This window comes from Leptodactylus fuscus, chromosome 5 (assembly GCF_031893055.1).
Source record: "Leptodactylus fuscus isolate aLepFus1 chromosome 5, aLepFus1.hap2, whole genome shotgun sequence".
Lineage (NCBI taxonomy): Eukaryota > Metazoa > Chordata > Amphibia > Anura > Leptodactylidae > Leptodactylus > Leptodactylus fuscus.
The window spans coordinates 52905639-52928330 of NC_134269.1; the positions used below are offsets into that span (position 1 = coordinate 52905639).

General features: G+C 43.2%; 1 protein-coding gene across 2 annotated transcripts; it reads left to right on the top strand.

Annotated features, from left to right (window-relative positions):
• Positions 1 to 506: 506 nt before the first annotated feature.
• SPG21 (SPG21 abhydrolase domain containing, maspardin) lies at positions 507 to 21403 on the top strand. Of its 2 annotated transcripts, none has more exons than XM_075273182.1 (9): positions 507 to 696; positions 8288 to 8377; positions 10139 to 10300; positions 10482 to 10562; positions 11812 to 11957; positions 12877 to 12985; positions 15223 to 15330; positions 16668 to 16808; positions 18184 to 21403. In XM_075273182.1, the coding sequence occupies exons 2-9, from the start codon at positions 8315 to 8317 to the stop codon at positions 18316 to 18318; spliced, it is 945 nt and encodes a 314-aa protein (XP_075129283.1). In that variant the 5' UTR covers positions 507 to 696; positions 8288 to 8314; the 3' UTR covers positions 18319 to 21403. The 2 variants fall into 2 exon arrangements, with proteins under 2 accessions (XP_075129283.1, XP_075129282.1); XM_075273181.1 differs by having other exon boundaries at positions 520 to 617.
• Positions 21404 to 22692: the final 1289 nt, after the last annotated feature.

A 22692-nucleotide genomic window follows, 5' to 3' on the forward strand; every position in this document is an offset into this window, starting at 1 on the left:
TCAATGACAAGTAGTGACGTTCTAACAGAGGGTCATAGATGAGAGCACGGGGGTCTGTATATCACCGCCAGATACGCTGTGGCGCAGGTCTGTGGGCTACATGACTGAACGTGGGCGGGGACTATGTAGCAGACTCTACGCTTTACGGTTACAGTGCTTGACTGACAAATTGCTTTCTTCCTCGGTAGTATTAAACATGGCGGCTTGCTGTCGTGACGTCACCGCTCACCCCGCCCTGACCCCAATTCTTATTACCACGTGCTGGAGTTGTGACAGCTGCACGCGCAATGCATTATGGGCCGTGTAAGATGTTCTGTGTTCTCAGAGCATGCTGGGATTTGTAGTTTCACAACATGAAATCTACAGGTCGCTCTGACTTTATAAAATTTCACCCAGGGCTCACTAGAATGTGCGTCACTAATGTGCATCGTCTGTCAAAGAATTAAAGTTTATTTCAGAGAGTGACGTCACGGATCATGATAGGCCTGATAAACAGAACCGTTCTCAGGCATGTGATAGGTCACGTGTCCAGCGCTCTCTAACAGAACCCGGAAATAGAGAGGGGAGTTCTGGCGTACCGGAGAGAGCGGTACGGCCTGTTCTGTCACAGGGTCTGGGTATGTACTGGTCACAGGGGGGCGCTGTGCAGCGCTGGAGGGGCGTGTGGCAGTCACAAGTAGGCGCTGTGTTGCAGAGGTTTGTGTCAGTCACTTGGAGGCGTTGTGCTAGAGGGGTATATGAAAAGTGCAGAGAGGCGCTGTGCTGCAGGGGGCGCTGTGCTGTGCAGGGGAAATCTGTCCCACTCATAAAGCTGTGCCAGCTAATGGACTGTGCTGTACATAGCCAGGTGGGTGCAGTTTTACAGGGATATTTGCTGGGCGCATATACAGGTTAGTTGTATACAGTATATCAGTAGGAATTTGCCTCCTGGATTCTGTTATAAGTGGAAACAACAGCGGGTATCCTACCACTCAGTGAGTCCTACAGATTTAATGGAAGCTTCAGCTGGAGCCTCCAAAACAAAGCTAGCTTTAGGCTGAGATTGCATCTACATAACAGCGGCACCGTCACAGATCAGATTGTTAGAAGAGCAGGGCAAAAAATGGCACAACTCTTTTTTTGTCTTTTTCCCCAGTAAACTCACGGGGAGACATGACAGACTCCACTACAGTCCACTGGTGCCGATTATGCAAAATAAAAGCTTTATTGCCTATAGCAACCAATTGCAACACAGTATACATTTATATTCTGCTCTTGAAAAATGAAAGCTGTGCTGTGATTGGTTGCTGCAGGCAACTTGTTTGAGTAAATCTGCCTCCATGAGGTCTGGTGACTGCTGTTTGTGCCAGTTGTGGCTGTGGGGTCTGTAGGGTAAACCTCCAAGTCCTTTATTTTTCCACAGCCTCACTGGTTGGCCGTGATCTGTCATAATCGGTAAAGATCCTCTAATTCATGGGAAAAGCCAGTGATGGATTCCTATGAAAGTAAATATGTAACAAACTACGGTATGTATAGGGTTAAAGAGGTTGTCCAGGCAAAATGTGAATTTTTATATAGGCGAGGAGGGGAAAAAAATTAATCGTACTTGGCTGTCCCCGATTCTTCGGTGTTCTTCCAGCATGGGCTGATCTGGTGTCTTCTTAAAATGAAACTGCTCACCATCTGTGACGTCACAGATCCCTTCAGCTGAAGCTGCAAATTGGCCTTTGCAGGCACATGAGCAGGCCTCAGGAAGAAACCCGTGATGTCACAGGTAGTGACATCTCATGCCCTTTGCTGAGGCCGCTGATTGGCCTCTGCAGTCACATGTGGCTGGGAATTCTGCCACACATCAATGCTGGACCGAGAAGACCGGGCTGGCAGGCACCAGAGCATTGGGGAAAGGTGAGTATCATTTTTTTTTTCACTGCCCCAAGCCTATTTAAATAATAAATATAATGTCCATTTTTGCTTGGACAACCCCTTTTATTATACAATATTTATAATAGTGTAATGTAATAAAACAAATAAGCAGTCATTTTATTGTAAAGCCAGAGTCAGTAACTTTTTTCAAACTCCACCCAAAATTGCCCCCAACTCCACAGCCTTGGAAATATGAGTGGCCTTAGTTTATTATGTGCTTTAACTAATCGTGATATGCCAAGGTGTGCTACGAGCTGTATCGCAACTGCAAGGTTTCTGTACCGTCATGATCTAGTCCAGGGGTAGGGAACGTACTTCTCTCCAGCTGTTGTAAAACTACAACTCCCAGCATGCATACTTGCTCTGCTGTTCTTGGAACGCCCATGGAAGTGAATGGAGCATGTTGGGTGTTGTAGTTTCACAGCAGCTGGAGAGCCGAAGGTTCCCTACCCCTGATCTAGTCTATAGAGGATGTGCTGTAAAAATGCGTTGTGACCCAGTAGGGTGAAGGGCTATGTGTTGTGCATCACAGGTTATGAAATGTATCGGTGCCACTGTAGGTTTATGTGGATTGCACGTGTGTGAGTAAGGGTGCATTCAGACTACGTAACGCCGGGCGTGTATGAGAGCCGTACACGCCGGCATTACGGCAGACTGCCGAACACTTCCCATTCACTTCAATGGGAGCGCTCGTAAACGCCTAAGGCTGCGGCCCCACACTGTGGAAACACAGTTTTTTTGTTGCAGATTTTGTTTCGGTTTTTTGAGCCAAAGCTATTAGCCAATTGAGTAAAACTTAGAAGTATAAGAATCTTCCTATGTATTCCCTATTCCTTTTGTAGACTTTCTTGGTTTTGGCTCAGAAAAATGCAACAAAATAAGCTGCGTTTCTGCAACACGGGGCCTCAGCCTAAAGCTGGATTTACAAGCAGGACTTTTCTCTCCACCAATTTTGGGTGGAAACCCGGATGACCCCATTATAGTCTATGTCTATTCTGTGAGTAGCTTTTTAAGTGGCTAGAGATTCAGTTTTTCAGTTCCCCAAGCGGACCCCAAGAACGGAAACCCAAATACTAGTGTGACCTTAGCGTAAATAGACTCAGGGCTAGTTCACATGGGGCTAGGGACCACGTATTTTGGTCCAGATTTTGATGCGGGAAGCTGCATCAGAATAGCACCAAAATGTGCCTGCTGCGACTTCCGACAGTTGCAGCTGCCCGCTTCGGAGTAGGCCCAAATGAATGGGCCTAGTCAGGAGGGTGCTGTCGCGAGACGGACGCGGAATCTGCCTGAAGAAAGGGCAGCTCACTTCTTTTTTCCGTGAGCAGTCTACATAGACCTCTGTCGTGAGGGGGTGGATTCGGCGTCAAAATCCGCCCTTCTTGCCCCGTGTGAACAAGCCCTCATGCTGTATACCTAGCCAAAAAAATCATAAAATTCATATTTGTTTAAATTTTTTATACTTTTATTTATTAAGTGGCTTTGGTCTAAGTAATAATTTCCGTGCACCTCAAGATGTCCAAAGCACCAGATTCTAAATTGACACCAAAGACTGGTGTCAGATTTAAGATAAAACACCGATGAGTTCTATTAAATCTCCCCAGCACTCCTTGATCCTACCCTACACCATCCACTCTCAATGCCGCACTTGCCATTTTTAAAGAAAAGAATAAAGTGGCATGCCTTTGATGCAAATATTTGCTTGATACATGCAGCTCCCAGAGGCGGCTGATTGCTTGGCTGGTTTTAGAAGTCCCACACAAGTAAACAGAGACGTTTGTGTATGTGCTGCCCTTTCACTGTGACCACAAACAGAGCCCCCTTCTCAAGAGAACTGCATGTCCCTGAGTTGGGAGCCACATAAAGCTTTATAATGTGAATGTAGTCTTAAATACCAAGAAGGGAATACCCTTTTTAAAGACAACCTTTTATATCCTCGGGCACATGCGGTTTTATATACTGCTAGAAAACCGACATTGTGTTGAATTCAGTGCACTCTTGGCTTTCCCATTATGTGCCCTGGGGCTGGAGATATCAGCGCCGTTAGTTTCAGCACTGATGTCTGTCCACTGTCAGAAAGGCGTTCCTGAGCGTCTAGCTGAGCTGTGAGGAACGCCCCCTGACTGTACTTGTCCATAGCCCTGTAGTGGGGGGCGTTCCTCACAGGTTAGCGTCACCGCTGGGCGGTAAGGAACGCCCCCCTCTGACAGTACAAGGCTATGGACGAGTACAGTCGGGAGGGGCGTTCCTCACTGCCGAGCTAGACTGTCAGGAACGCCCTTCTGACAGTGGGCAGAGATCAGTGCCGAAACTAACGTCACCGATATCTCCAGCCCGGGAACACATAACAGGAAAGCCAACAGTTGGCTTTCTTGCAGTGTGTAAAACTGCGTATGTAGGAGGACGTGAAAGGACCTCTTTAACTTGCATAAAGCAACATACAAATCTGTCAGCTTTGTCAAATATAAAGGGGAAAAAAATGTTGACCTTTAGGCTATGTTCACATTCGCCGGAGGCTCCATCACGATGTCTAACTGAAAATTGTTGGACCTGCACGGGGGAACTTTTTTCCTCCGCCCGTTTCAGTTTTAAAACCACGGACACCCAATGGACCTGAGCATTTTGGTGTTTTGTTTATCCAAATACAGTCAGCTATTCCAAAGATATAAGCCCTCCTGGTGTTTATGCAAACTGTGGTATAATTTCCAAATGGGAGTTAACACTGACATACAGCAAATGGAGATCCCATCCCCAGAGAAACCACAATGTCGTCTGGAGAACCCCTTTAATAAATTCCCCCCAAGATATTGCAGAGCTATCAATAGCCGTATGCATGAGACCTAAGAACTTGCTGCTTAGCAGTTGGCGAGTCACATGTATACATTGCTCTAGGGTTTTATGCTCTTTCTTCCGTGTAGAGGGTTTTAAAAGGGCTAACAGGATTAGAAAAACATGACTGCATTCTTCCAATAATAGCACCAAACCTGTTCATGGATTGTCTGTCTGTTACTACAGTGTAATGAGCTGAGCTGCAGTTCCGCACTCAACCAGCAGACAAATATGGCGCTGTTTCTGAAAGAAAGCAGCCATGATTTTTTAATCCCGGACAAGCCCTATAATGTCTTTTTTTTCTGTACATACAGAATTGCTCATAGCTGAGAAAACAATAGTAAGCAGTTACAATTTCCTGTGCAGTTTTCATTCTTCATGGTTCTATTTATTGTAACGGAGCCTAGAGTTGTGCAACCTCCTGCTCGGGTATACCCCTTGTGTTACTTCTGTATTCTGCTTCCTGTTTAGGTTCCCTGCTATAGTTTACCGTCTGATACTTGCTCAGTATGACATACTTGTCTTTATCGGGAGTTACTGCTGGGAATATTTACAGTACAGTTCTCTAGCAGACATATCTGCGCTGGGCTCGCAGGGGGACCTGAACGAGGGAGACCCAGACCGCTAAAACTGCGGTTACCCACGGACCCTTTTGACCATCGTGGGGTACTACATTAAGAACTGTTCTCTCCGCTGATTTTTGGCGGTTTCAGATGTGAACAGTATGACTTAGTTCTAGGTTATTACAGGTATTTGAGTGGTTTCCCCACTTAGGACTAAAATGGGGGAAGTGATATGAGGGTAATAGCAGCAGGACACTTGTCATGAGGAAGCAACAGAGTGCTCAGCTGAGGCAACTAGATTATGGTCACATTGTCTCACAAGAGGCAAACAAGTTTCATTAATAGTAGCAACTAATTGTAACTGTGCCACAGTGCTGTAAGTTACCATAGCCCATTTTTAATAATGAGTTAGGACTGGTTCATGTCTGCGTTCGGGTTTCCATGTGGGGAGTCCGCCTGGATTTTTTTATTTTTTTTTGGGGTGGGGGGAGTAAAGTCCTGTGTCTAGGGGTCCTCACTTCTCACACACTTGCACTGGTCTGGTCTCATTGTGGCTTCCTCACAGTGGTTTGCCTATCTTTCCTACCTTAACTTGGACGCCATGGCTTAGTCCCTCAAGTATATTAGTCTCCTTGCAATCTACAGTATTCATCTTCACACTTAGGCCTCCTACACACAACTTTAGTGGATTTGCTTTCCACAAGAAACATGTTAGTAAGTCATCCACAAAATGACTTGTATAGATCCTTTACACTTGTCTGCACTGTAAATGCAGACATATATAGGACGTTTCATAATTTGCAAACCCCGTCTACGGCCCAGACACACATCCATAAAAATGTGTATAGACCTATAGAAATGTGAGGACACTTTTATCAGTAATTTCAGATAAAATTATGGTCTATTTCGTGGAGTCTAAGATATTAGCTTACAGATTTATGTAGACCGAGTAACTGGTGTTGATGAGAAAGTCAATTCTTAATGTGTAGGCAAATGAGCTGTTTGGTGCATCTGGGGCATGACTACACGCTCCTGAGCACCTGTTTTCATTGCACATGGGGACCTGTCAATCTTTATGTTGGGGATAGTGCTGGGTGGCAGCCACATTACATTAAAACAGGTGCTCTGGCTGGCATAGACTTGCCTCGAAAAGTAACAAAACCGCCTGTCAATCTGGTTAACCGCCTTTATTTTGTAGAGGTCGGTTATTTATAGGCTTCACTAGTTTCTACCTGTTGTGTTTTGTAAAGGGATTCTATCATTAAAATTTGTATTTTTTTTCTGCCTACCACGTCGGAATAGCCTTAAGAAAGGCTATTCTTCTCCTACCTTTAGATGTCTTCTCCGGGCGAAGTTCGGTAGAAATCCCTATTTTCGTCGGTATGCAAATGAGTTATCTCGCAGCACTGGGGGCGGGCCCCAGCGCTCAAACAGCAGTGGGGGCGTCCCCAATTCTGCGAGAGCTCTCCAGTGCCACCTTCATCTTTGTCTGGAACTGCCTCTTTTCGCATCTTCTTCCGGCGCTGGGTTCAAACTGCGCATGCCTGCCAGCCACAAGAAAATGACCGCTTACACTTACTGTGTAAGCGGCCATTTTCTTGTGGCTGGTGGGCATACGCAGTCGGCTTGGCCCGAGGCCTAGAAGTTTGAACCGAGCTACGGAAGAAGACGTGAAAGGAGGCCATTCCGGACGAAGATGAAGGCGGCACTGGAGATTTCTCTGGATGCCCCCACTGCTGTTTGAGTGCTGGGACCTGCCCCCAGTGCTGCGAGAGAACTCATTTGCATACTGATGAAAATCGGGATTTCTACCAAACGGCGGTGCGGAGAACACATCTAAAGGTAGGAGAAGAATAGCCTTTCTTAAGGCTATTCCAACGTGGTAGGCAGAAAAAATACAATTTTAATTATAGAATCCCTTTAATGTATGCTCACCTCCCCCAGTCCTCCGCTAGTTATACTCTAAAACGTTTCCGGTTGTGTTTAGGTGAACCCTGTGAGACAAATCTTGTGTAGTTCATCCTACACATCCTCCGCTGCAGTAGACCGCCATTCCCCACAACAGTAATCAACAGTACTGGTGGACTAGGTCAGATTATAATGGGGGCAAATGGGCAGTTACTTGCCATTGTGTCCTGAGCTACATCCTGTTTTGCCCTTATTGCCCCTAGTGGCATGACTTTTTAAAAGAAGGAGTGTGGCTTAAAAAAAATCAAAAATCAACATGTATCTGTAATGAAGGTATGTAAGCGCTCGTAGAATGTAACCTCTTGCAAGCAGCGCCCTCACTCCTGTTGTTTCTTTTTTTTTTTGTCTCATTGTAATATCTCATATTGTCTGTTCATGTGTCCTCTGATCTGTAAAGTGCTACGGAATGTGTTGGCGCTATATAAATAAAGTTGTTATAATTTAAAATGCCCAATTAATTGCCTAAGGTTTAGGCCATAATCGTCCTATTAAAGCCTCACTCCATTGAACTGCAGTAATCTCTAGGCCAATGGTACGGGGTATACTAATGTCCAATGAATAATGCAGCCACTCACCGGGCACCTTGTTCATGTTCTACTGCTCTAGAGCGGGGCCGTGGCCCATCACACACCAACCAGAAGTCACTTTTCCCTAGTAAGTTTTCTGTATGTCCAGATTGGTAACCGCACTGCCATTTAGTGTTGTAAGAACAGAGGGGTACATAACATAACATAGTAGACCAGGACGAAGTCAATCTAGTTTAATACACTTGAAACCTTCCATGTCCTTCCATGATTCATTATCAATCGTCATTGCATTTCCTAGGTTACATAACCCTTTGTGTGCCAATGTCCTTCTTCAGAAGCTGCGTTCTGTCTGTCTCCAGTGGTATTAGTGGAGGCGTCCATATACTTTTTTTCTTATCACATACTATAGGCCAGAAGGCAGGGAAGCTTTGTATATAAGTGGTTGCATTGTGTGTCTCCTGAGACTGACTCATCACATGCCTGCTCTCCTCCCCACAGATCTGCCTGATCTTTTAACTCTGCAACATGGGAGCCATCAAGATCTCCCCCGACTACAACTGGTTTCGCAGCACCGTCCCACTAAAGAGGGTATGTGAAGTCTCGTCTGATCCATTGTTTCCTATCACTTTTAGCCAGCTTTATCTTTCCTTTATTGTAGCTACTAATATGTACATATAGTTTGGGTCCTGAGACTAGCATGGAGGATTGTGTTACAATGTACATAAATAATCCTTACAGTTTTAGATATATGAAGCGTTTTCTATGGCAGTATATATAATATACGGTGTGAGTTTCTAGTACTTGGATGTTCATACATTGTTAGATGCCACGGTTAGCCATTCGGTATTAAATTAATAATTTTCTGCTTTCAATGACTTGAACAGGGAAACTGAGAAAAAGAAGGAAACAGTCATTTAGAATCTCCACAAATTTTTGGCACCTTTTTTGGGGGTTTGTTTTTTTTGCTTTGTTGTTCCCTTTGCCTAATTTTACTAAAAAGGTGTTATTGCTTTATAAATTTCGTTCAAGATTCAACTCTTGGAAAGAGTTATGTGGCCCGTGTATTGGAGTGCAGTTGCACTTTTTTGAAAATGGGTCAAAATCAGAAGAAAATAGATGCTGGAGGCTTAATAAATAGTCCCCTGTAGAGAAAGAAATCATCCCAATCCAATCCAATCTGCTTTTTTGGTAGCCACAGTATCTATCCAGTAGTAAAGTGTATATGAGTATTTAAGTGATGTCTGTGGTAGTAAAGGATATACTATATACTTTAATATAGAATGATATACAGATATATTGGGCAACATGTGCTGAGATATACAGATATGGAGCTAGCCCTCACTTAATGATTAACTCAACATGTCGGGTTAATCATTAGAAAGGACCAGATAATCCAGATAGTATAGTAGACAATATTACTGTTAGAAACATGGGGATCTCTTAGGTTGTTGTGTAGTCTAAAAATACATTTCTTCGTCCTCTCCAGTCATGTTCAAGAGGTTTTCCGGGGCTACAATATTGCTATTGATCTATTCTTAAGATAGTGAACACAAAAAAATTATTATTGCTAATTCCTACTGTATATAATGTACATGAAGATGACATACTCAGGGGGCGTTCACACTAGCGTCGGTGTCCGATGCTAACGTCCACACAAGATTTTAGCATCGGACACTAGTTTCGTCCGTTACAATATGCATGATTTTAAATGGGACATCATGTAGTGTCTTTTACTGTCCATGTCTGTCCTTATGTGTCCATTTACAAAGATGTCCGATTTTTCAAGCGGATAGCTAAATCCTAACGCGGACGTAGGCATCGGACACCGGCGCTAGTGTGAACCCTGCTTTAGCATTTTGATCAAATGTATATGAAAATGAGGTTGTTTGTTAATATTTTAATCACATTGTATAAGCCTATCTGCCACTGACAAGGCGAACTCTTTTACATGGGACTCTGCACTATAGTAACTCTCCGCTCTTTGGGACTTGGCCTCTAACGAATTCAGGCCAAGGCTCAGGTAGGCGAGTCTTTGTAGTGCAGGGTCCCATCTAAAGAGGCCATCTTGTTGCTGACAGATGGGCTTATACAATCTGATCAAGATATTAACAAAGAGCCTTGTTTTTGTGTATGTTTATATACCGTAGGAGTTGTCAGTAATGCCTCTGATGCTTCCAGAATGCTGTTAGAACTACTTGCATTTCTATTTCAGCCATGGCAATGTGCACCTGCATTTCTTGTTCACATTGTTTGGTAGTGTCTACCGTGTGTGTGTGTGTGTGTGTGTGTGTGGTGTTTTTTGGTTTTTATTTGGAAAATCTAAATGTGTAATTCTTATTTCTTCCTCAGATCATTGTGGATGACGATGACAGTAAAGTGTGGTCTCTGTATGATGCGGGTCCTCGAAGTGTGCGCTGTCCCATTATATTTCTACCTCCAGTCAGTGGCACAGCAGACGTCTTCTTTCATCAGATCCTGGCACTGACCGGCTGGGGGTATAGAGTTATTGCTGTAAGTACTGAACTATGTGATACCACTGGGATCTGTTGATCAGACCCCAGTATGAAGGTTTCTCTACACCACCTGGTACTGTACATGATTAAATTGTTCATTTGCCATAAATGCATTTTCATCCTCACAACCTGCGGCCCCCTACATCTTAACTTTATCCATGTTTTCTTGCCTCTTCCAGCTACAGTACCCTGTGTATTGGGATCATCTGGAATTCTGTGATGGATTTAGGAAGCTTCTTGATGATCTGCACTTGGACAAGGTGAGAGGACGGTTATATTACTGTTGTCTGCTAACTTAGTCTCTGAAAACCCCTTTATCAAACATTTGCCAAGGGGTGGGCAGTGCTATAAAATAAGAAAAGACCCCTCTGCACTCCTATACTCCTCAGTGGTCTGCAGTACAGTGCTGGACCACTCATATGGCCTGTTTGTAAGTCCTATTAATAATAAAAAATAATAATAATAATTTGTTTGGAAAAGTTCTAGGACTGGGAAATCGAAAAATTACCAAAACTTAAAGTTGGCTCTATTAATGGATGTGAATTTGCTCCCTTGGACTATCTCAATTATTTTCCATCCAAGTCCTCCTGTCTAATACTGCCATTGGCTGAAGGATATGTCACTAATTGTATGCTAGCTAGGGGGCATGGCATGTAAAAAAAAAAAAAAAAAAAAGTCCTAAAATTGTTCATTCATTCCATTTGAGGTTAAATGATGATTGTTGATTTGGGTCATAATATCCCAGCCCCAAAAGGTTGTATCCAGCCTATTGTATGACAGGAATAAGGAAAAAAGTAAAGGCAAGTGTGTCTAGTGTATTACTAACATACAGTGGGCGTCTTATTGATCTCACCTTTGAGCATTGCACTGACACTATACAAAGTTTTCCACATGGAAATGGCAAAGTCCTTCTTTTACTGCTATCAAGATAAGACATTTCAGGATGTTCACTCACCCTTTATCAGATGAGTATAGGATAAATGATGTCATATACACACATACTTATGGGGCTTGTCTGATATAGGTTTGCGAAAAATGCAGTAAAATGGTTTCAAGTAAGGAAAAGAAAAACTTATTTACCTACCTTTGATTGTTACTCATCCAGCAACCCAGTCCATTCCTTTTCAGACTGGAAGTGATGACACCCTGTTCATTGTCTTGTGACCTTTAGCCAGTCTCTGGGCTCAGTGGTCATGAAGAAATCACTGTTTGACCTCAGAGGTCACATGCCATGCTGATCATGTAAGTGTGACCGCTAAGGCTACATGGTGTCACAATTTTCAGTCTGTAAGGGTGAGATTGGGGTTGTTGGAATGGGGGGGCTTTATGAGTAACATAGACATAGACTTGAATGAAACCGTGGTCATGCATACACGCTACTGCTCTATTCACACAGGGGACTTGGAAGCCCCCACTATTGTGATCACAGTGTTCAGATCTCAGCATATGGGTACTTGGCCCCTAGAATTTGTGCCTAGTAGTGTCTGACTTTTTATTTTTTATGTATAGGTTCATTTGTTTGGCGCATCGCTTGGCGGTTTTCTGGCTCAGAAATTTGCAGAGTACACACACAAGTCTCCCAGGGTCCAGTCACTAGTCTTGTGCAATGCCTTCAGTGACACCTCCATATTCAACCAGACGTGGACAGCAAACAGGTAAATATGATGAATTACTGTTCGCTTCAACATAACCAGCCACATTACCCACAACCTTTTGGCCGCATACAGTTAAAGAGGACCTTTCATGTCCTTGGGCACATGCGGTATTTTATACCACTAGAAAGATGACAGTGCGCTGAATTCAACGTAAATGGCTTTCCTGTTATGTGCCCTTGCTGAAGAGCTATCGGTGCCGTTACCGTAGCTCTTCACTGTCAGAAGGGCGTTTCTGACAGTCTGTGAGGAACGCCCCTCCTGACCGTAGAGTCCATAGCTCTGTACTGTTAGAGGGGGCATTCCTTACCGCCCAGCAGTGCCGCTGAATGGTGAGGAACACCCCCACCAGTACTAGTCTATGGATGAGCACTGCCAAGAGAAGGGTCCTCTTTAAAAATTGCTTGTGTTTAGTTATTATCTTGTGCATTGCAATATGATAGGTAGTGTTTTGGGAATGACATTCATATTCACAAATTTGTGGTTGTTTTTGTCTGTCTTAGGTATTGTAATGAGTAAGAGTAGTGTAAGTCTGGTCCCGAAACAGGACTTTTGGATTCCTCCAAAAGGGAGAGCTGCCTACCTGTAAAGAACTACTTGAGGGGTTCTTTACCCTGATGATCAGTAGGATACGGAAAGTCAGGGGGAGAAGCCTGTGATGTAGCTTTTGGTGAGAAGAGTGGGGTAATGTCTCTCCTATTGGAGAACACTACCTGGTGAATGGAGTCATACAGGCACAGCGCTCCCTGGGAAAAGGTATGCAAATTGGTTCTCCTCCAATAGGAAGAAAGCTGTTTCTCTAGTGCCACCCATTGAAGTTATCTACCCTGTGAGACAGTGAATAGGGATTCTAGCCAAACCAGAGTCATCTGTAAAAATATGTTTCTGCAATTGTACCTGTTGTATTGTCATCTATTTTCAGCTTTTGGCTCCTGCCTGCATTTATGCTTAAGAAGATCGTCCTGGGAAATTTTTCTTCTGGCCCTGTGGACCCAGTTATGGCTGATGCTATTGATTTTATGGTGGATCGAGTAAGAGCATATCTTCACCTAATTTTACATATTTTGTTGCTATAGAAATATATACAGTACCAATTTTCTATTTGTGTCCTGGAATAACAGATTGGAACTGTGGTACATTATTTCTGATCATCTTAAAGGGGCTCTGTCATTGGGAAAAGTCATTTTTAACTAAACATATACTTGCATAGCTTTTAGAAAGGCTATTCCACACCTACCTTTTATATGTAAGTCGTCTTTGTAGTTTTTGAATGAGCCCATTTTTATTAATATGCTTATTAGCCTCCAGCATGCTCCCAGAAGTCTCAGCGAGCACTCCCCTCTCTGCTGTATGTACAGCACAGGCTGCTGCCTCATCTCCCTGCTCTCACACACACATAGCAGAGAGTGCTCTCTGAGAACTTCCTGTGCTGGCTGGAGGCTAATTAGCATATGAATAAAAACGGGCTCATTCAAAAACTACAAAGGCGATTTACATACAAAAGGTACGTGTGGAATAGCCTTTCTGAGGGCTAGTTCACACGGCACAGAGGGGGTGGATTATGGTGCAGAATCATCGTCACAATCCGCCCCCTCACAATGGAGGTCTATGTAGACCGCTAACGTTCTTTTTTTCCACTAGTGGCTTGTTGCCGCTAGCGGACAAAAGAAATGAGCTGCCCTTTCTTCAGGCGGATTCCGCTGCAGCGTCCGCATCGCTGCAGCACCCTCCGGAGTCGGCCCATTCATTTGAGCCTACTCCGGAGGGGGAAGCAGCGACTGTCGGAAGCCGCGACAGTCGTGGCAGGCGTATTTTGGCCAGAGAGTGACGCGTCTCCCTGCGTCACTATCGATGCCAAAATCCGCCCTTCCGCTCCTCGTGTGAACGGGGCCTAAAGGCTATGCAAGTATATGTTTAGTTAAAAATGACTTTTCCCAATGATAGAGCCCCTTTAAAGGATTTTCAAGATCCAGACCCTATTATAGCAGGAAGCCTTATTATGGGGAATAGCAGAAATGGAAACCAGCTCCGATAATTCCCTGGACATCCATGTAAACTAGAAGAAAAACTACTGTATTTTGCGGACTATAAGGCGCACCGGACTATAAGGCGCATTACACATGAGCGCCTTATAGTCCTGTCTAGGTTCATATATAAGGCGCACCGGACTATAAGGCGCAGCGCTGTCCGGTGCGCCTTATATGTGATTGAAAGCGGCGGCATGCAGACTTTGCCGGCGGCCGCTTAACCCCCCGCGTGCCAGCCGCTTCTATTCACTTCAATGGCACGCTTCCATTGATATGAATGGAAGCGCTCGGCACGCGAGGAGCTAAGCGGCGGCCGCAAGCAAAGTCTGCGTGCTGCTTCCATACATTGCAATGGGAGCGTGCTATTTGAATAGTATTCGCTCATCTCTAACTTCAATTGTAACTCCTTAACTCCTCGCGTGCCGCCGCTTCCATCCATATATAAGGCGCACCGGACTATAAGGCGCACTTTCGATTTCTGAGGAAATCGTAGGATTTTATGTGCGCCTTATAGTCCGGAAAATACGGTATATACATAAGTACAGCCGCAGCCATTGCATGGGCTTAAAGGGGTTGTCAGGCCTACTCAACTTTTGGAAAAAGTGGAGAATGACGTAAATTAAACGAGCAATACTCTCTTTACCAATCCCTCAGGACTTCCCAGTTACCTCCTTCTCATTTTCAATGCTGTAATTTTCTCCGCATTCCCTGTGTGTCAGGCAGAAGGAAGTAAAGATGGAGGACTTCAGAATAGATGGAATGGGAGCAGAGGGGGGTTAGTGAGGTTTTATTATTGGTCTGATTTTATTACCTTACACTATTCTCCACATTTCCATGAAGTGTAAACAAATGTACAAGCCCTTTGCTATTTCTTCATACGAAACCTGTGTATTTGGGAGCAAGAATAGGATTGGATCCCAAAGGTTTTGTTAGGGAAAATCTTTCTTACTTTTTGGCAATAGGATCCAATCCTGTTCCTGTGACTGAATACATGGCACCTGCATGAAGCTATCTTTGTCTTGGGGGATGGAATAGACCCCATCTTTCTGACTAAAAGACTTTTGGTAGGATCACATCTGCATCTATATGCCTTTACCATATTTGCCACTTTATATTTCTTATTCCTGTAGGATCATTATTGGGCACTGACCAAATCCTGAGGCGTAAATGTTGTTTTATGGGAACAGATTGTTGACGTATCAGACATAATTGTAATGGTCTTGTCCTTTCCTGTTTCACAGCTGGAAAGTCTCAGTCAGAGTGAACTTGCATCTCGTCTCACCTTAAATTGTCAGAATTCGTATGTTGAGCCACACAAAATCCGGGACATCGCTGTTACTATAATGGACGTGAGTGCTTCTCTTCTTCAACGTACAAGCACAACATTATACACTATCATTTTATTTTGCACATTTTTGTGGGGGGTTTTTTGTTTTGTTTTGTTTTACACTATAGTAGTGTGGCAACTTGTGGTACTACAGTCACAAATGCTGCAACGGCAGTCGCACCTAATGTAGGTGAATGTAGTTGTACAGGAATCCAGGTGGTTTGGATTTCTGCTGCCTGCTGGGTCGTAACAGTTTGTGTGTTGCAGCATGGCCACACTCCCTTTTATCAGGTACAATCGAATAGTGTGACCTAGCGATCTTATGTCAGTGATATCTGCTGTACGGTGCCTGGCTCTGAGTTGTTATTGTTTGAGTCATTCTAGATTAACCATTATAGATATTATGTCATGTGATGGATGTGCAGGCCGTGTTATCTTTTTACATGACCTGTTGTAGTGAGTGACACACATCATGGGACTGGGTGCATTTCTATAAATGTCACTGTCATGAATCTTTGGATGATTTCAGCTGTACCCAAGATCCACTGTGAGGAAATGAGGAAATATATATATATATATATATATATATATATATATATATATATAATTTATTTTAAATTCCAGCAGCAGTGATGTGGGATTTCAATACGTACCATCCTCTCCCTTTGCAAAAAGAACTGCAACTGAAAGTGTTTTGCAATGTGGGTTAACTATTACTGCTGAATTCTCTTTAACTTTCAGCCGTTGCAATGCAATAGTTGTAAACGTCTGTAGCCAGAGGGGTTAAACCTGAGGTTAAAACCAGACTGGTGTCCCACATTATATGTAACTATTGGCTAGAACTGTATTCTCTGCATAGACCTATATGGTATATCCATAAAATATCCAAAAATCCTCGGTGAACCACAACTATCCCTAGAATAATGTTCTCTGGTCGCCATTTTGACTGAAGGCGCAGCTGCAGTGAACGGAGAGCGGGTCACATCTCTGTCCTTTCACTTCTGAATTTCAGAAAACATTCAAAAGCATTTCTATCATATCCCATGTAAATGCCATAAATTTCTGAGATGAGACGCCTTTAGTTCTATAATTGTATTTTAGGGTACATTTAGTGACACCCCACTCTTTAGTGGAGCAGCAGTGCTCCTTAGCCAAATTCTAACACTAGATATTAGTATAATAATTGGGTCTCTGTAATGCAGTGAACTGTGTGGTAAAGCCAGTCGCCTCAGCAGGAGATGTATTGCTATCTTTTCGTATTTTATTAGATTGTAAAGCAAAAAAAACCTTCGGCTTCTCTGAACATATTTGTCTTTTCATGTAAATCCATATTAAATCCATTATTCTTGCCTTGTGCAGGTATTCGATCAGAGTGCGCTCTCAACAGATGCCAAAGAAGAAATGTATAAACTGTACCCTAATGCCAGGAGAGCTCACCTGAAAACTGGGGGCAACTTTCCGTACTTGTGCAGGAGCGCAGAAGTCAACCTCTATGTACAGGTACGTACTGTGACATAAAACTGTTTCCTTAGAGCAGGCATGGTCTGTGAGACTCTACACAAAGCAAGGTGACCTGTAATGGCCGTCTCCCATAGTGCCCTTTCTGATTATGCCACAAGTACATACATCTGCTTAGTTCTCCTGCAGTGTTGATCTAAGCGAAGACAAAACCTTCCATAAGATTGAAGCCAAATTTGGTTATCTCTAAGCGATTGTACCATGGATTAAAGTCATCACCTAGCCACAAGATAGTGGCTTACTGTCTTATTGGTAGCATCTGACTGCTGGGGTCCTCATCAGTCATGAGCCCCTTTTTAATTAATGGGGTGGCAGCATACATGGCATGTAGCACAGTGGTCGCCTCTATGCTAGGGACTCCTTAAAATAGAACTTGCAATGGAGAGATGTGAGATCTCCCACTTTTCCTATGTTACAGTCTATCAGTATTGCTTAAAGAACTCCCATGTTTATTGGAAAGAAGACATTGAAATTGGTTGCACAGGAGTAGATAAAAATGGCTGCTTTCTCACAGAAACCGTGCTGCCATACAACCTGTGGACAGACATGGAAGGACCAGACATCCTGTTCTAATTATTTTTCTCAGCAGTTCTCTGGTTTCACAATAAAAAGAGAAATATTTTTAATTCTATTAGACAATTATCAATAATTGTCTATATATTTTGCTACTTATTTACTTTCATAAGACATTCAGTCTTTAGATTTTAGATGAATTAGGCCCTATTCACATCTGCGTTCGGGTTTCCGTTTTGGGAAATCCGCTTGGGGACTCCCGAACGGAAACCTATACGCATTAAAAAGTAGTTACCTAAGGAAACCACACAGACCTCATAGACTATAATGGGGTCCATGTGGTTTCTGTACAAAACTCGCAGAAAGAAAAGTCCTACAAGCAACACTTTTCTCTCCACATGATTCGTGTGGAAACCATATGGACCCCATTATAGTCTATGGGGTCCATGTGGTTTCTTAGGTAACCGCTTTTTAATGCGTATAGGTTTCCTTTCGGGGGATCCCCAAGCGAACTCCCTAAACACAGATGTGAACAGGGCCTTAGAGGAGCTTTTCTGCTTCTGACCATGGCTATCAGCCACTTGTGAAGGAGTCTGCTCTGAGTAGGAGCAGAATTTGGAGTCTGGGTTGGTGTGGGGAAAAATAGAGGAGTCTGACTTTGTGCCATTGGTGGGCCAAACCACCAACTCAATTTATGCTCTTTTTTTTTTTTTCTTTTTCTTTTAATTTTCTTTTTTTAAAACTACTATATTTTTATTGTAGGTTTTCATAAATGAAGAGTGTACAGAATTGAAATCTACTCTCTAATTTGTGATCAGGGCTTCATAGTTTGCTTCTCTTTCAGATTCACCTGCGTCAGTTCCATGGCACCAGGTATGCAGCAATAGACCCGACGATGGTGAGTGCAGAGGAGTTGGAGGTTCAGAAAGGAAACTTACAACCAAGTGAAGAATCTCAGGAGACAGAACCTATACCATAAGACCAACCCAATCATGAAGTTCTTTCTGACAGATGGAATTTACGGAGATGTTTCTGTAGTAATGTACTAACACCTCAGCCACTTCTAGGAGATCTGAAATCTCTAGGAGTGTATGCATTAGAGACACGACCGGTTTTACAGATTAGAAAGACTTGCAGCTGCACAAGCGACTGCGGACTTGGATCAGAGGCTTCTGGACGCTTCCTGGTCTGAGCAGGCCTCTTGTTCTGGACAGGGCTGTGTTATTTTGATTTCTCTCCTTTTAAAACTGGAGTTTTGTAAAGACCAAGAAAGCTGAGGATGGATCCTGATGTGTAGCCAGCTCCGAGCAGTATCAGGCCTTAATCTAGTCCACTGTAACATATCATCAGTTTTTTATGTACCCTTTTCTGAGTATTCAGGACACATTGGGACCAACGCCAATGCTGTCCAGCACCATTAGAGTGCCTGCAATGGAGAGTGTGTCAGATTTCTAAAACTGGCGTGGGTCATGGGTGTTTAATTTCTTAGAACATTCAGTATTGTCTTTCACCCTGTATTTAATGCCACAAACCACCCATCCAATAAAGGGGTTTCTAGGATCAGAAAAACATGGCTGCTTTCTTCCTCAAACTGGGCCACAGCTCAGCTCAGCCCCATACACTGCAATGGAGCCAATACCACACACAATTCTGGACTGCTGTGGTGCTGGGTTTTTGGTTTGTTTGTTTGTTTGTTGGTTGGTTTGTTTGTTTGTTTTTTATAAAGACAGCCATCTTTTTTCCTAGTCAACCCCTTTAAACAACCCACCTACAAGCCATTACGGCATCTTGTCAGACACTGTTCATGAGGAGAAATCCAATCAAGGGCAAACGATTGTAACGTCTACTATCAGTCTTCACAGGTAATATTGTATAATACCGTATACCTGCTCTGCTGGCAGCGAATCTTTAGGACACGTACAATCCATGCATGTCCAGTGCCTTATTTCTTTTCATGTGGTGTCTACACTTTGTATTCTGAGTGCAGTTGTATATAGTTTAGCTGTATATTACATTTCTATTTCGCTGTATATTGTGTTGTTTCTGTGTTTTTGTAATACGTGAGATGGATTTTCATTCTTCCTTACATTTTCTTTGATATTTGGAAGTGCCAATTTCCATAAATCTGGACTGGAAAGGCTTCTGGAGAGGAGACAGTGTCAGGCTTATGATAGACTTTGCATTTGAATAAAGCAGTAATAGTATTATATGTTTTCATTTAGTCTTGACTTTTGGTATTCCTGAAGGTCACTTCTTTGATCATGGGTGAGAGCGATGATGGTCTCTGTCCCAAGAGAACTAACGCCAGCTAGCACGAACATTCAGGTTTTCGTACTTCGAGTCCCCGAAAGATGGAAACGCTATCCGATTAAAAAGCGTTTTCATGCGGAAACCTGTGTATCTATAATGGGGTCCGCCTGGTTTTTATACTGAAATTTACGATTTAAGCTGAATCTGGGACAGGGACAGTCAAAGTTTAAATTGGAGATAAAAAGGATGCACTATGAGACAAGTGATAAGTATCTGATTCCTGTCTTGGGACCTCCATTTTTCTTTTTCAGTGGGGTTCTGCCACAATGCGTCATGGTACATCTTCAGTATATATTTAGACTGTGAAGCTAAAGTGTTACCTTTGCTCTAAATAGAGTAGGGTATGTTCTTTGTTTGCGTCAGGGACCACATTTTCAGACCGTGTTAGAAGAAGGGCATGTACTAAACACAAAGATAAGAGATTGTAGAGTTTCATAATACACCATTATGTTCTGCCATAGTCTCTAGTATCGGGGACACTGGTTGTGACTCGAGGGAACAATACAGAATTGATTCAATATTCCATTGCGTTGTAGATTTGACATGAACAATGATGGTGAAGAGAGGTACATGCTGCATATGTGCCGGTGTCAGCAGATTCAGCTGTTGTATAGCCTTTTACTTAAAGGGAGTCTGTCGCCAAAAAATAATTTTTTGGTGCGTCCATTGGACTGAAGGTAGGATGGTATCAAACCAGCCACAGAGCACTGTAGGGGACATTATGGTGAGCACTGGGTTTCCTGGTGACACTCCCATTAAAGCGAATCTCCACCTTTCAGCATGTTTTATGTTCAATATTCTGAGTATATTTATTTCTCAATATATTGTGATATCATTTGGAGCTGTGTTTTCTGATACATCCCTTCATAGAAGTAAGCTAAACTGTGTTATACTGGCCACTAGAGGGAACTCAAGTTCAATGTATAGCCATAAACCCCCACACTGCCCCTAGTGGTGGCTGCTGGTAGAAGCAATAAAATGCATAATGAAATTGACACAATTTTGAACATATGTACAAAAAATGAAGCCGTAGCCCAGAGTGGACTCTCAAGGGTTTTCATTCTTTTGACACTTTTCTGTCTTGTATTTCTTGCGAAAAGGAAATAATGTGGAACATGTAGAGTAACCATGGCTGCATCAAATCGCCTTGTCGTTCATACATTGTGAATGCAAGGTTTCCTCAGACCTATTTATCTCTTAGGAGAAGCTATAGGTGTATCCTAGATTATTACTATACCGGTAATCTTTGCCAAGTCTCAGAGATCTGATTTAGGATATGGTACTTGGTAATCTGACCTGTTTTTATCACACATACATTTAGTAATGGGCCAGGAGTGATGCCATGTTACTACTGTTAGGCTTGGTTTACACCCACGTGGGTTTTCATTCTTCGGGTCCCGCTTGCAGGACTTTTTTTTTTTTTCAAGCAGAATAGGGGACGGATTCTCTGAACAGTCGCCCAACGCAGGTGTAACCGCAGCCTTATATAGGATTCGCTGGACCACGGCTTGATCTCTGGTTCCACAGAACATGACTGAACACATGAATGCCAGTTTCTGTATCCATTTTTTGATCAAAGTCCTCACATTGAGTAACCAGAACCCTTGTATGGCGCTAGGAAAGACCCGTCCGTCAGGTTGATATGAGCTGGTTTATGTTGTCTTCTTAGAATTTAATTTGTTTAATACTTTACGATTTATATCATGTTTTTGTTAATAAAATGAAGGATCATAATAAAAACCATGTGACTTTAACTTATAGCTGTCATTTACTTTTACTGCAATACAATGGGTCACCTGTAGAGATGAGCGAGTACTGTTTGGATCAGCCGATCCGAAAAGCACGCTCGCATAGAAATGAATGGACGTAGCCGGCACGTGGGGGGTTAAGCGGCCGGCTGCCGTCAAAGCGGAAGTACCAGGTGCATCCACTCATTTCTATGGAGCGTGCTGTTCGGATCGGCTGATCTGAACAGTACTCGCTCATCTCTAGTCACCTGCTTTTACCTGATGGGATCTGTTAAAGTTTTCGGCCTATATAGGGTGATGAAAAGCGCCGTCAACCATGGAGTTCGGCATTATATAAAACAAACGTAAAATGGTCTGTGCGATTTTAGAATTGTCACAATGGTCCACCTTTACCCATAGTGAAAATGTGCCAGGATTATCACAGTGAAATACGCCTGCGTCACATTGTGAACAGAAGTAAACTGGTCGGTAAAATATGACACTGGACACCTGTCTAGATTCCTTCATTTATACAGCACTCCATATAGTGACAAAAAAAGGTTGCCAACAAGACTATAATTTTGCAAATGATGTCACGACTGTTTAGTTTTGCCACCGTTTGTGACTAGACTGGTTGCCACGCTGTCTCTATAAGAAAAGCAGCAGATAAATTGAATGCAATGGTGAAGCAGGAAGCCTGTAGTGTCATGCTCCACCATCCCGGCTGGTGCTAGTGATGATTGTGCTAAATAGAGCTATCGACAGGAGGAGAGGTGCAGAGTGTTCTGCGGGAATGGGGTGGGTAAGTATTATTCCATTTATATGGGACTACTGTGTATGTGGGAGGGACACAGGGACAGAACATAATACTATGGAGGGGTGACTCAGGGGCAAAACATAATACTGTGCGGGTGCAACATACGGGGGGGGTTACTAGGGACAGTAATCTATTATGTGTGTGGAGGTCACTAAAGAGCATTATGCAGTTTGGCAACTAAAAATGTGTTTTGGCTCCTAAATTAGCCAATGGTAGTAGTAATTGCACTTATACCCTGTTGTAGGGCTGGTAACAGTCATAGTGAACAGATCATTCTTTGTCACAGTACAATCTTTCTGCTGAGAAGTTCGACTTTTATTCCATATGTAAACGAGCTATTCAGCGGGGACACCATCTTTTATGCTGCACTTACAGGGGTTGTCTGGGGCTTTCGACTTTACTTACCTGATCCAGGGATTGCAGATTATGGACCCAGGTGTTTTGGCGATGTCACAACCCTAGGTCATGTGAACTGAAGCTGTGTTCTGCACCCTCGCTC